Source organism: Doryrhamphus excisus, chromosome 3 (assembly GCF_030265055.1).
Source record: "Doryrhamphus excisus isolate RoL2022-K1 chromosome 3, RoL_Dexc_1.0, whole genome shotgun sequence".
NCBI lineage: Eukaryota > Metazoa > Chordata > Actinopteri > Syngnathiformes > Syngnathidae > Doryrhamphus > Doryrhamphus excisus.
The window spans coordinates 13338530-13354049 of record NC_080468.1 but is presented as its reverse complement, the minus strand read 5'-3'; the positions used below and the strand labels follow the sequence as shown (position 1 = coordinate 13354049).

The window sequence follows — 15520 nt, the reverse complement described above, 5'->3', positions numbered from 1 at the left end:
GAGGGTCGCGGGGGGTGCTGGAGCCTATCCCAACTGTCTTCGGGTGAGAAGCGGGGTACACCCTGGACTGGTGGCCAGCCAATCACAGGGCACATATAGACAAACAACCATTCACACTCACATTCATACCTATGGACAATTTGGAGTCGCTAATTAACCTAGCATGTTTTTGGAATGTGGGAGGAAACCGGAGTACCCGGAGAAAACCCACGCATGCACGGGGGACAACATGCAAACTCCACACAGAGATGGCCGAGGGTGGAATTGAACCCTGGTCTCCTAGCTGGGAGGTCTGCGCGCTAACCACTTGACCGCCGTGCCGCATATAATAATAATATTAAATAATAATGGCACCTCCAAATTGTCCATAGGTATGAATGTGAGTGTGAATGGTTGTTTGTCTATATGTGCCCTGTGATTGGCTGGCCACCAGTCCAGGGTGTACCCCGCCTCTCGCCCAAAGACAGCTGGGATAGGCTCCAGCGGCTCCCGCAACCCTCATGAGGAAAATTGGTAGAAAATGAATGAATGAATGAATGAATAATATTAAATAATAATAATGATAATAATGATAATAATGATAATAATGACAATAACATAATAGTAATTATAATAACAATAATAATAGCAATTATTATATTATTATTATTATTATTATTATTATTATTAACAATAATAATTATTAGTATTATTAATAATGATAATAATAATAATGATTAATATTATTAATATAATAATAATAATAATAATAATAATAATAATAATAATAATAATAATAATAATAATTATTATTATTATTATTATTATTATTATTATTATTATTATTATTATTATTATTATTATATTAGTTTGATTATCTGAAACATTCAAGTGTGACCAATCAGGGTGCAAACACTGTATTTGTATTCTTACACAGAACAATTTCAAGCCCCAAAATCATATAATTTTTTTTTAAAAAACATTTTTAATAATTCAGTCACATAGCATAATGTGATGTGAGTCACGTTTTGCATCCAATTGTTGAAAAGCTTCCAAAAATATTTTTTTTATAGCTTGCTGAACTATTTTCAGACGGCTAATGCAGTGCAAATTTAAATAGAGCGACTTTACGTAACTCTTAATACTTGGCAACGTATTTATTTGTTTATTTCTGGAGTACCAGAAGCTGTACGGAGGGCAAACATACTGTATAGGATGTCGTTGATGACCTCGGAAAGTGTCAAAATACATGCACATATGTTGTGTAATTTCATATCATAACTTAAATTTAAGTTAGAAATGACAACATATGTAATACATGATATCGTACCATCATCAGTCAGTGTTACTTAACAACTTCTGTATAAAACATCTGTACAGCATATGCAAACGACCGTGCGTGTCTTTGTCCAAGCAACTGTACTGTGAATCCAATTATGATAATTATTAGTAATCATGATGAGCATATCACAGCTGGCTGTTACTGGAATTTAATTTCATTCATGTTCCCCCCACCCACCCCGCTGCTGCAACGTTTAATACTTGATTGCCCCCGCGTTTAAGCCGGGCATGCAATAGGAGTCGGCTATCCCTCGGCGACTTTTTAATGTCGATTAGTAACGTTTCAGCATTTCAGTATGTGGAATCAAACTATGGAATGGATTGAGTAAGACCCTCAAACAATGCACAACGATGAGCCAATTCAAGAAACAATACAAGCAGTTGATGTTTGCTAAATACAAGGATGAAGAGTCTTGAACCAGTCATGATGTGCTATACATATCACAATTAAATTAAATTAAATTAAATTAAATTAAATTAAATTAAATTAAATTAAATTAAATTAAATTAAATTAAATTAAATTAAATTAAATTAAATTAAATTAAATTAAATTAAATTAAATTAAATTAAATTAAATTAAATTAAATTAAGAAATTAGGAATTCAAGAAACAATACAAGCAGTTGATGTTTGCTAAATACAAGGATGAAGAGTCTTGAACCAGTCATGATGTGCTATTCATCTCACTATTTATCATTTATTAAATTAAATTAAATTAAATTAAATAGTCGATTAGTAACGTTCTTCGCAAGGCTACCTTCTGTTACGTCACCACAGCAAACGTCACAAACCTTGAACCCCGGCTTTATGGTGTTTGGAACTTGACCTATTTATTGAGATTGAACATGTGATAGCGTTGGATTCGCCACGTATGAGAGACACGCTGATCTGAGCTCAACCTGGGCCAAAATAAGCAGATCAAGTGAAAGCAGATAACTAGCGTCTGGCTAGACGTTTAAAGGGATCAATGCATTTCAGGATAGAAGGAGATATACAATAGAAACAATAGTATTTGGAGAGCTTTTTGCGCTGTTGGAATTGAACTGGAGATGGAATACCGATCGTACCGATACAGATCACATGGATACATTGTACATTTATTGTTCTTTATTGCTCTCTGGTTCTACCATATCTTACTTATTGTGTGGAATTATGGGCTAATAACTATAAAAGCAATCTTCATTCGCTAAATGTACTGCAAAAAAGGTCAGTAAGGATAATTCATAATGCCGCCTACAGAGAACATACTAACTCCTTATTTCTAAAATCACAAATACTTCAACTTGCTGATATAGTTCATCTTCAAACAGCTAAAATAATGCATAAGGCTAAAAACAACCAATTAGCTAAAAATGTCATCCAATACTTCTCTACAAGAGAGGAGAAATATGATCTCAGGGAAGAACTACATTTAAATAAAACACTTATATGCTAGGACTACGTTAAAAAGCCATAGCATTTCAGTATGTGGAATCAAACTATGGAATGGATTGAGTAAGACCCTCAAACAATGCACAACGATGAGCCAATTCAAGAAACAATACAAGCAGTTGATGTTTGCTAAATACAAGGATGATAATTAAAAATTAAATTAAATTAAATTAAATTAAATTAAATTAAATTAAATTAAATTAAATTAAATTAAATTAAATTAAATTAAATTAAATTAAATTAAAAACTATATTTGGAAATTAGGAATTCAAGAAACAATACAAGCAGTTGATGTTTGCTAAATACAAGGATGAAGAGTCTTGAACCAGTCATGATGTGCTATACATATTATATTGACTATATATATGACTATATATGACTATATTGACACTTACTATGGTACCCATTATGTTATTGGATGGTCATATCACCTCGTACTTCGGTACGCCACATAAAAAACAAAAACCTTGCACTATATTAGGAAAGCAGGAAGTGAACAAATGTAAGAGTTACTGATTGTAAAAGTACCAGATGGAGGGTCATTGTATGGTCATTGTATTACATTGTATGTAATGTCATTGTACGGTCATATCACCTCGTACTTCGGTACGTGATAAAATAAAAAATAAAAAATAAAAAATAAAAAATAAAAAATAAAAAATAAAAAATAAAAAATAAAAAATAAAAAATAAAAAATAAAAAATAAAAAATAAAAAATAAAAAATAAAAAATAAAAAATAAAAAATAAAAAATAAAAAATAAAAAATAAAAAATAAAAAATAAAAAATAAAAAATACAAAATACAAAATACAAAATACAAAATACAAAATAAAAAATACAAAATAAATTAGGAAAGCAGGAAGTGAACAAATGTAACAGTTACTGATTGTAAAAGTACCAGATGGAGGGGTAGGATTTAATAAGCTTTGCTTCTTCCTACTCCTTTTGGACATGTGGAACTGTGAACTGATTATGTGATGCATTCAATTGTAATCTGATGCATGTTCAAATGAAATAAAACCATTACCATTTTCCAATTTTTTAATATTTATGAATGCTATTGGCCAGAGGTGGCGTATAAAGGGGAACAGTCAGGACAAGACCAAAGTCCCTTGACTGCCGGGGGGCCCAAAAATGTATAATTGTGTGAATGCTTCAAATGTTATTGTACTCGGCCATTTTCATGTATTTATTCCTCTTCCTTTCTTCCTACTGCATACACACATATAGCTGTAAGTCAATTCTAGTACCGGAGAATCAGGATGAAAAGATGGCAGCCATGCTGTTACCAACGGGTCCTGATGGCTTGCGGCCGTTCACTCGTGAATCCTTGGCTGCCCTGGAGCAGCGGATTGCTGAGGAGCAGGCCAGGAATGCCAAGGATTGCAAGGAGGCTCACAAGAACGTGGAGCCACCCAGACCTAGGCTCGACCTGGAGGCGGGCAAGCAGCTGCCACGCATCTTTGGTGACATCCCTTCGGAACTTATCGGGGTGCCACTCGAAGACATCGACCCGTTTTACTTCAAGAACCAGAGGGTGAGAGCTTGTTTGTGATTATGTATTCCACTGTATGTTTTTCCATGATTTTTCATTGATTCCTGCGGAAAATGGGCTTTAGTACATGTAAACCTTTAATGGGCTGCTTGAAAAAAGGACGTGATAGTCATTCTCAGGGTCTCTTTGTTTTGGCATGTGATGCGCTGCTGGATGGGAGGATTATCCACAGATGACAAAATATTGAAATAAATGCCACATCTGTTGGGGAAAAGGGTTCAGGCTGCTTTGGAGTAGCCTCCATTATCTCGGTTATCTCAGTCTTGGAAGTCTCTGAATTCCTCCTCTTTGCATGGTTTCAGTCAATATGGGCTTTTTGTTAACATAGTGTAAAGCAGGGGTGTCCAAACTGCGGCACCGGGAAGTCTTTTGTGGCTGGCGGCAAAATTTAAAAATGGAAATCTAGCAATAAAGTCAAAATATGAAGACGGAAAATTTGTAATCTATCAAGAAAAAGTAAAAAAAAAATACGAAAATAGCTTAACATTATGCAGAACAAAAAATTCCATTCTCGTAGCATAAATTAAAGGTACATTATTCTTTTCAATTAGGTTGGGGAAAAAATTGTAAAGTTACAAAAATGAAGTCCAAATATTATGGGAATAAAGTCACATTTTGAAATAAAAATAAAAAAACAGCCAAAATCGATTTAAAAAAATTGCTGTCATTCTACATGAATAAAGTCAAAAAGTCACAATTTAATTTCAACAAAAAGTTAGAATATGACGAGGGAAAAAATATAATTTTAGCCGCGTAATATTGAAATATCAATAACAAATACATCGAGCAATAAAGTCAAAATATAAAGATGAAAAATTTGCAATCTATCAAGAAAGAGTCGTAATTTTTACAAAAATAGCTTAACATTATGCAGAAAAAATTCCATTCTCGTAGCATAAATTAAAGGTACATTTTTCTTTTCAATTAGGTTGGGGAAAAAGTTCTAAAGTTACAAAAATTATGTCCAAATATTATGGGAGTAAAGTCACTATGACTAGAAATAAATTTGAACGTTTGAAAAAAAAAAAAACTGCGAAAATTGAAAAAATAGCTACATGAATAAAGTCAAAAAGTCACAATTTAATTTAAACTAAAAGTTAGAATATGACGAGGGAAAAAAATATAATTTTAGCCGGATAATATTGAAATATCAATAGTAAAAATAATGAAAAAATTGTGTTGAATCTGTAATTTTATTTGAAAAAAAAAACAAACATAATAAAGTTGGAATATGACAAAGGAAAAAATGTCATTTTAGTCGCATAATATTGAAATATCAATAATAAAAATAATTAAAATGTTGTGTTGAAGCTGTAATTTTATTAAAAAAACACATAATAAAGTTGGAATATGACACGGGAAGAAAATGTAATTTTAGCCGCATAGTATTGAAATATCAATAATAAAAATAATTAAAATGTTGTGTGGAAGCTGTAATTTTATTAAAAAAAACACATAATAAAGTTGGAATATGACGAAGGAAAAAATGTCATTTTAGCTGCATAATATTGAAATATCTAATAAAAATAATTAAAATGTTGTGTTGAAGCTGTAATTTTATTTAAAAAAAAACAAACATAATGCTGAATTTTTTTGGAAAATTAGGTTGGGAAAAAAAAATCCTATTACGGCAATAAAGTCATAATATCACAAAAAGAAAATGTATAAAGAGCATTCATGAAGAAAGTTGACATTTTTTAGAAAAAAAAAATATTTTTAAAAAAATATATTACTTCTAAGTATATTTACAAAATATCAAAGTTGCAAAGTTTCCTTTTTCCCCGAATTTGGCCCTCGATGAGAAACTTTGTTGTCAATGTTTAATTTCTGCCTTTTAGAAGAATGTGATTGAGTAATAATGACATCTCTCTGTTTGTTTTTTTCAGACTTTTATAGTACTTAACAAAGGAAAGGCCATCTTCAGATTCAGTGCCACATCTGCTCTTTACATTTTAACCCCGTTCCACTTCCTCAGATCTATTGCCATCAAAGTTTTAGTCCATTCATATCCTTTTTGAATTATGTCTGCACATATAATTCTTCTGTTTTCTGCCAGTTTAGTACGCATTACATTAAATAATGGTGTTTAATCTAATGTAAAACACAAAAATATGAACCTCTCAAGAGTTTTATGACGCTGGATAAGCCAATTCTTAATATTTACACATTTTCTGTGAATGTTACTGATGTTTTTTTTTTTTTTTCAATATTTCTATTTTTGATACAGCTCTGTGATAGTCCTCTGGCATCACAAACCAAATCCCCCCCTGAGATCCCTCTTTTAATCTCAGATATGAAATAAGAGCAAACCTTTTACATCATATGACAGCTGCCTATTATTTATCAGGCAGGAAGTAATACTTCATGAAGGGGAAGCTTTTTTTATGCAATAAATTCCCGATTTAAATACCTTAGTAACTTTGATTCTGCAGTAGTAGAATAGCAGTGGGCCGGTCCACTTTTGCTTGCTGCAACTCTATTTATTGTTGAGTTTTTCAAACTTCAAATATGATAATACGCATACTGTACTACTCAAAATGTGTCAAAGTCTCCTCAGCTAAGATGGCCCGTTTAAGTAACAGGATTGAAAGTAACAGGAATGAGTTTTTATGCATAGTTTTACCAAATACATGACATTTATACCAATAACATGTTGATACCAATCACATATTATAGTGATTAAACCAAAAATTGTGTATGAAAAATCTGTTAAAATATCATCAAACGCACAGAAAAAAATGGTTGTTCTCAATGAAGAAGTCACTTAAATAAGACCTGTCTGACAAAAAAGTAGACCAAAAGATCCTCAAAATGCTGAGATCTGAGAAACAAAGAAAGTAAACAAGATCTATCCATCTGGAAAAGGTTATAAATGTATTGTTGCGGTAGTTGGTAGTAGCGAGTGTCGTCGTTATTCCACGCCGCGGCTGCTGATTCCCAGAACTCTGCCAATTTTAGGGTGGCGTTGTTAGCCATGTTCGCTGTAGCTCCGAACACTTCGGGACTACTGTCGGGGTCACCAGTGACGCGTCGAAGAACTGGAGTCTGAGGCGGAATGTCGAATTTTGGGGGAAAACTTTATTTTTCTTGCAAACATTAACATTAACATTAACTCTTCGCTACGTGAGACCTGAAAGCCGTCGCGCAACCACAACAGGAAGAAGAAAAAAACCCGTACCTTGCGCCTATCGATCGTTCTGGGGTGAATTATATCCCGGTAATTTTACCACTACAGTATTTCTAAAGCATTGGGACCCCAGCTAACCATAGAGAGAGCCATTATCCACAAAAAAATAGTGAACAACAGTAACAGTAACAGTAACAACAATAGTGAACCTTCCCAGGAGTGGCCGGCCAACCAAAATAACCAGCATACACCCCTGCCACCCAAGTGAGGATAAGCGGCATAGAAAACAGATGGATGGATTATTATTATTACATATTTTTAAGCACAAATAGGAGTCACACAGTGCTTGACTTACAAATACTTATGTTGTATAATATGTGAAATTTTACTGGCTGAAAATGTCAAACTTTGTCAAATGCCAAAAAGGTGTTGCCCCCTTCTGTCACACTTAAATATTTCATATTTAAAAAATATTTAAATTTAAAAATTTAATTTAATTTAATTTAATTTAATTTAATTTAATTTAATTTAATTTAATTTAATTTAATTTAATTTAATTTTATTTTATTTTATTTTATTTTATTTTATTTTATTTTATTTTATTTTATTTTATTTTATTTATATCACACAAAAAATTGAATTTGGTGTTTTAATATTAATATTTAGTATTAATATTTAAATATTAATGAATGATAACACAACTGAACAACAAAAAAACATTTTTTAAATAAAATTTTTCATTATTAAGAGAGAAAAAAATCCAAGCCTACATGGCCCTGTGTGAAAAAGTGATTTCCCCCCGCTCCAGAAAGAAAGTAATTTAGATCTTGAAACGGTTATAAAGCCTATTTCTCAAGCTTTGGGACTCCAGCAAACCACAATGAGAGCCATCGTTCGCAAATGGTGAAAACATAGAACAGTGGTGAACCTACCAGGGGTGGCCGGCCAACCAAAATAACCCCCGAGAGTGAGACCACGACTCATCCAAGAGGTCACAAAAGACCCCACAACAACATCCAAAGTACTGAAGGCGTCACTTGCCTCAGTTAAGGTCAGTTTTTGTGACTCCATAATAAAAAAAAAAAACGGCCTACATGGTAGAGTTCCAAGACCAGAACCAGGTAGAAACTTAGAACTATCAGTAAACGGTCCCACAGTCTGCTGAGTTATTAAAAACTTTATTTTGAAAATTATATAAATCCCTTAAGGGTTTGATGCTGTAAATGTAACTGACTTACTGCAAGCCTCATTTCATGTGTTCATGTCATGCATGGGTCATCCTAATTCATAATACATATATGAAATTATGAAGTTCAAATTCCGACATACACTTTCCTTGACCTTTTTTCCACATTATTCAGCCTGTTCATAATGTTCACCATTCTGACCAACTGTTTCTTCATGGCGATGTCAGACCCGGCCCCATGGACCAAGTACCTAGAGTAAGTACTTATTAAATATTACAACATTTTAGTGTCCTTCTGCAAAAAAAAAACAAAATATTAAACTCAGCTACATGTCGTATGTTCCAACATGGAGTCTTCATATATCAAGAATCGAACACTTGTAAGTATACGATGCATGCTACATTTGCTGTTACTTTTGCCATTTCCTTTTCCGAGCAACGCTTGGTGCAGTGGATGCGGGGCTGCTAGCATGTTTTGCATGCAGCATTGCGATAACAACATTGCATTATGGTATGCCAAAACTAGCTTGAACTAGTTTTGTTGAAACTATCTTTATCGTTCTAATACAGAGGTGTCAAAAGTGTGGCCCCGGGGGACCATTTTTGGCCCGTGGCTCATTTTTTCTTGGCCCCACGGCCACGGAGGTTGTAAATAGAGCTTCAAAATAAGAAATAAGATATGAGAAAAAATGTGAAAAAGCATTAAAATGAAATAACTATAACATAACTATAAAAGCAGGGTGGCACGGCGGTCTAGTGGTTAGTGCGGGGACCTCACAGCTAGGAGACCTGGGTTCAATTCCACCCTCGGCCATCTCTGTGTGGAGTTCGCATGTTCTCCCTGTGCATGTGTGGGTTTTCTCCGGGTATTCCGGTTTCCTCCCACATTCCAAAAACATGCTAGGTTAATTAGCGACTCCAAATTGTCCATAGGTATGAATGTGAGTGTGAATGGTTGTTTGTCTATATGTGCCCTGTGATTGGCTGGCGACCGGTCCAGGGTGTACCCCGCCTCTCGTCCAAAGACAGCTGGGATAGGCTCCAGCACCCCCCGCGACCCTTGTGAGGAAAAGCGGTAGAAAATGAATGAATGAATGAATAACTATAAAAGCAATCTTCACTCGCTAAATGTACTGCAAAAAAGGTCAGTAAGGATAATTCATAATGCCGCCTACAGAGAACATACTAACTCCTTATTTCTAAAATCACAAAAATTTAATTTAATTTTGTAAACGGAATTTAATTTAATTTAATTTAATTACTCAAAATGTTTTTTGTGTCACTTATTCATTTATATCACACAAAAAGGTGAATTTGGTGTTCTTGTATTCGTCATAAATTAGTATGACTTTCTGTCAGTGTTCACTTAATTCACTCGTCTTCTTTTCTATTTCCTGTTCAGATACACGTTCACCGCCATTTACACTTTTGAGTCAGCAATCAAGATATTTGCACGAGGATTCTGTATAGTTCCCTTCACCTTCCTGAGGGACCCTTGGAACTGGCTGGACTTCAGCGTCATTCTCATGGCGTGAGTAACAATATCATTTTATGACGATACCGTTCCTTTCATTTTCGGCAGTGGCCTCAATTTTAACATATGACATGAATGTCCTGTGATGCAAGTTGGAAATTGGACCGATTGAAGGTAAATTGTTTTATTTCTGTTTGGTAACATTTGAAGCTGCACACAGTGATCCAACTTTCATCTTTATTATTCTGATTACGGATAAACTTACTGAGCTGATATCTTTTTTTTTTTTTTTTTTTTATTTTATTTTATTTTTTTATTTTTTATTTTTTTATTTTTATTTTTTTTATTTTTTGTCCCGTCCAGCCATTGGGGCAGATAGTATTGTTGATCTAAATGCCCTTACATGCTAGACAGATTTGCTCTGTGTCAGGAAAGGTGTTGGCTACAACTTCCCTGTACCATGAAATTTTATTTGCCGTTATTTGATGTCTTTGTTATGCCATTTGGGACGACCGGACCGGAGCAAGAAGAAGAACAGAAAAGAAGAAGAGAGAAGAGAAAGGTGGGGTCGGGGGGGGGGGGGGGCAGTAGAGGGAGAGACAAAAACAGCAGCAACAAGAATTCCCAAAACAACAACAGTGACAAACAGAACAGTTAAATGTCAATGATGGCTAAGGGTCACACTGGAGATGATATCAGTGGAATGAAACAGTCCAACTTACCAATAGCAATAGTAACAATGAGGACATGACCCATGATAGTAAACACAATTGCAACCATACAGTTACAGTAATTAAAATCTCATTGCTTGACATCATTATTACTGTAATAATAGCATACCAATACTATATAAACATCAGGGATAAGAGAGTAGATTGTATAGAGAAGCACCCATGTGCTGTGAGTGCCCATATGGAGGTGTGTTGTGTATGTGAATGCGAGTGTGTGAATGTGTAATTGTCACTGAGAATGACAAAAGGAGAGAGACTGCCTTCTACCACCCAGCAAACCCCGCCCCGCGCAGCCAGGTCAAGCCCCCACCGCCAGAGATCCTCCGGCCCCGTGGGTGTGGGCAAAGCCAGGGCCGACTCCCCAAGACCCGCCCCCGAAGCAACTCCCCGAAGAGACCAGCAAGAGGCCATGGAGGAGCAATCCCAACCGGCAACAGGGCGCCAGCAGGCCGGAGGAGAGCCGCACCCCCGAGACCAGCGGGAGACCATACCCTACTAGGGCAGAAGGGCATCGAAGGCCACACACCCGTGGGCACAGGGGCGCCCCTGCCGGCCGGAAGGGAGCCCGTCCACGGCCGAGGCACCGCCTCCCGCCCCCCACACACCCCCAGGAAGCAGAACCCGGCCCGCCCCAGGTAACCCCAGGCCCGACCACCGACATAGGACCGCCCCGGCCAGGACAGAAGAGGCCCGGGCACACTGCCCCATGGAGGACCGGGCGGTTGAGATGGAACACCCTACGCCAGACCCCCGCAGAGCCCCCCCCCCCCCCGTATATCTACATGGCCATATACCCACATACACATCCACACATATACATATATATATACATATATATATAATTATAATAAAACTAATCATTAATTATCTAAGTATTTAAAACAATAAATACATAAAATAAACTCAGAAGCTGATATCTTTAACCAACAAAAAAAGTCAATTGTTTGATGAACGTCCAGCAGCAACACAACATTTTGGCATGACTACTCATTCATTCATTCATTTTCTACCGCTTATCCTCACAAGAGTCGCGGGGGGGGGTGGTGCTAGAGCCTATCCCAGTTGTCTTCGGGCGAGAGGCGGAGTACACCCTGGACTGGTGGCCAGCCAATCACAGGGCACATATAGACAAACAACCATTCACACTCACGTTCATACCTATGGACAATTTGGAGTCGCTAATTAACCTAGCATGTTTTTGGAATGTGGGAGAAAACCGGAGTACCCGGAGAAAACCCACGCATGCACGGGGAGAACATGCAAACGCCACACAGAGATGGACAAGGGTGGAATCGAACTTGGGTCTCCTAGCTGTACGAATGGACATCATGCAGTGTTGGGTCACCTCAAAAATGGCTTATGGGCATGCTTGATGCCACAGTTTCCAGGAGGTTTCCACTGTCACAGTCATTCATTTTGTACCGCTTATCCTCAAGAGGGTCGCGGGGGGTGCTGGGGAGCGGTGGGGTACACCCTGGACTGGTGGCCAGCCAATCACAGGGCACATATAGACAAACAACCATTCACACTCACATTCATACCTATGGACAATTTGGAGTCGCTAATTAACCTAGCATGTTTTTGGAATGTGTGAGGAAACCCGGAGAAAACCCACGCATGCACGGGGAGAACATGCAAACTCCACACAGAGATGGCCGAGGGTGGGATTGAACCCTGGTCTCCTAGCGCTAACCACTCGACCGCCATGCAGGAGGTGTTTTACTTTTCTTAAGCTGAGAAATGTCACCCAGATGACTGATTTCCGGAGAGGGAGTTTGTGATGGGCGCCGCCCTGAACTATCAATGGAATTTTTGGGAATTTACTGTCCGTTTCCAAAACCGAACATATTTCCAAACAGTATATCATGTCAGGGACCCTTTTAAGGAAATATATGCACCAGTTGTGCCAAATTTAGACTACTGTTTATATTCCACACATTAGAAAGTCAGCTTTTTCTTTGCTTTTGTCATTAAATTACAGATATCTAACAGAATTTGTCGACCTTGGGAACGTCTCCGCACTCAGAACCTTCAGAGTACTCCGTGCCCTGAAAACCATCTCCGTTATTCCAGGTAAAACACGTCTTTTCATTCCATTCATGAAGGCATCGAGTCGACTATGCATATCTTGGTTCTTCTCATCCACGCAGGCCTGAAGACCATTGTCGGAGCTCTCATCCAGTCGGTGAAGAAACTCGCCGACGTGATGATCCTGACTGTGTTTTGTCTCAGCGTGTTCGCCCTCATCGGCCTGCAGCTTTTCATGGGTCTGCTGCGACAAAAGTGTGTTCGCAGCCTCACGCACTGCATCAACTCCTCCTATAGTCCTAATGCATCTTTCATATGCAACAACAGAACCTGGAGCTCCAGGGCCGATTTTCTCACCAGTGAAGGTGACTCAATCGTGAAGTTGCGTGATCGGTTTCGGAAAGTTATGAAAATTAAATGTGTTCTTCTTCTTTTTGTTTTTTTTTTTTGTAGATAATTTTTATAAAGTTGAAGGAGCAAAAGATGCCTTAATATGTGGATATGGCAGCGATGCAGGGTAAGTGAATGGCGCTATCTCTTATGTAACGGTAAAAGGTCCTTTTCATGGCACGCATGTCATGTTTACGGTCCACAGGCTCGGACTAAATAGACTTTTCACAACGAGCACAAAGATGTACCATAATGTGGTTTTATACTGTATTTCACTCTCATGACATAATGTATAGAGGAGTAATGCGGCGGCGGCGGGATGTGCGCGGGGTGTTGTAGCGTGAGAGAGGCTGTACACAAGACGACATGCAGTGTGGATTATCACCATAGCGCCACTGGCACCCTGCACTGAGAGACGTGGAGTTGCCAGCTGGAGAGAGAGAGAGAGAGAGAGAGAGGGGGGTCTTTGGAGATTTCATCATCTCAAAAGCTCCACGAAATGATGAGGTTGAATCAGAGTGGACTGGATCACTGGATCACCGGATTGATTGATATTCCCCCTGTTATTGATGTGTCGTAGTTTATTCTATCTATTTGAAAACAAATCAATATTAACCCCCAATAGGATAGATGAATAAGAAATGATAATTCCAAAGGGGAAATTTATATGGGTCAATTGTTTAATATATTTTTAATCAAAATAGTAGTCATGCCATGTCGTGTTGCTGCTGGATGTTCACACTATCTGGTAGTAAATGTAAATGTATATTTGTATTCTTTATTATTTCATTAACTGAGTTTACAAAGGTACTGCAAGTACTTGGTTTTGGTATACTTGGTTTAGTATATTTTTGTTCAATATAGTAGTTATACCATGTTGTGTTGCTACTGGATGTTCACATTATCTGGTACTGCAAGTACTTGGTTTAGTATACTTGGTTAAGTATATTTTTCATGAAAATAGTAGTCATACCATGTCGTGTTGCTGCTGGATATTCACACTATCTGGTACTGCTAGTACTTGGTTTTGGTATACTTGGTTTAGTATATTTTTAATCAAAAAAGTAGTCATGTCATGTCGTGTTGCTGCTGGATGTTCACACTATCTGACACTACAAGTAATTGGTTTAGTATATTTTTAATCAAAATAGTAGTCATGCCACGTCGTGTTGCTGCTGGATGTTCACACTATCTGGTAATGCAAGTACTTGGTTTAGTATTTTTTTACATGAAAATAGTAGTCCTGCCATGTCGTGTTGCTGCTGGATGTTCACACTATCTGGTACTGCAAGTACTTGGTTTAGTATATTTTTTTATCAAAATAGTAGTCATGCCATGTTGTGTTGCTGCTGGATGTTCACACTATCTGGTACTGCAAGTACTTGGTGGAGTATACTTGGTTGAGTATATTTTTAATCAAAATAGTAGTCATTCTATGTCGTGTTGCTGATGGATATTCACACTATCTGGTACTGCTAGTACTTGGTTTTGGTATACTTGGTTTAGTATATTTTTAATCAAAAAAGTAGTCATGCCATGTCGTGTTGCTGCTGGATGTTCACACTATCTGGTAATGCAAGTACTTGGTTTAGTATATTTTTAATCAAAATAGTAGTCATGCCTTGTTGTGTTGCTGCTGATTGTTCACACTATCTGGTGCTACAAGTACTTGGTTTTGGTATACTTGGTTTAATATATTTTTAATCAAAATAGTAGTCATGCCATTTCGTGTTGCTGCTGGATGTTCACACTATCTGGTACTGCAAGTACTTGGATTAGTATATTTTTAATCAAAATAGTAGTCATGCCATGTCGTGTTGCTGCTGGATATTCACACTATCTGGTACTGCAAGTACTTGGTTTAGTATATTTTTAATCAAAATAGTAGTCATGCCATGTTGTGTTGCTGCTGGATGTTCACACTATCTGATGCTGCAAGTACTTGGTTTTGTTATATTTGGTTTCATATATTTTTAACCAAAATAGTAGTCATGCCATGTCGTGTTGCTGCTGGATGTTCACACTATCTGGTACTGCAAGTACTTGGTTTTGGTATACTTGGTTTAGTATATTTTTAATTTAAAAAAAAGGGGAACTTTATATAGGTCAATTAATATCAACGTGTAGCGACATCATGCTTGCAGTGAAGGACTTTGTTTCCAGTGACAGGCACCGTGTGACACCGGCCAAATATTGCTACTCAGCCTACATACGGAATAATCCTATAAATCTGCAAATGCTTTTGAAATAAGCACAACAGGATGACTCTGCCCATGCC

At 36.9% G+C, this 15520-nt stretch overlaps 1 protein-coding gene across 5 annotated transcripts in view; it reads left to right on the top strand.

Moving 5' to 3' along the window:
- LOC131125718 (sodium channel protein type 4 subunit alpha-like) overlaps positions 1 to 15520 on the top strand; it is a 58877-nt gene that overhangs the window by 1905 nt on the left and 41452 nt on the right. For all 5 annotated transcript variants that reach the window (XM_058067523.1, XM_058067526.1, XM_058067524.1 and 2 more), the window contains 7 exons: positions 3982 to 4288; positions 6193 to 6313; positions 8788 to 8875; positions 10022 to 10150; positions 12806 to 12897; positions 12975 to 13217; positions 13306 to 13369. In XM_058067523.1, the coding sequence (XP_057923506.1) occupies positions 4022 to 4288; positions 6193 to 6313; positions 8788 to 8875; positions 10022 to 10150; positions 12806 to 12897; positions 12975 to 13217; positions 13306 to 13369 (1004 nt within the window). In that variant the 5' untranslated portion in view covers positions 3982 to 4021. The remainder of the gene's footprint in view (positions 1 to 3981; positions 4289 to 6192; positions 6314 to 8787; positions 8876 to 10021; positions 10151 to 12805; positions 12898 to 12974; positions 13218 to 13305; positions 13370 to 15520) is intronic.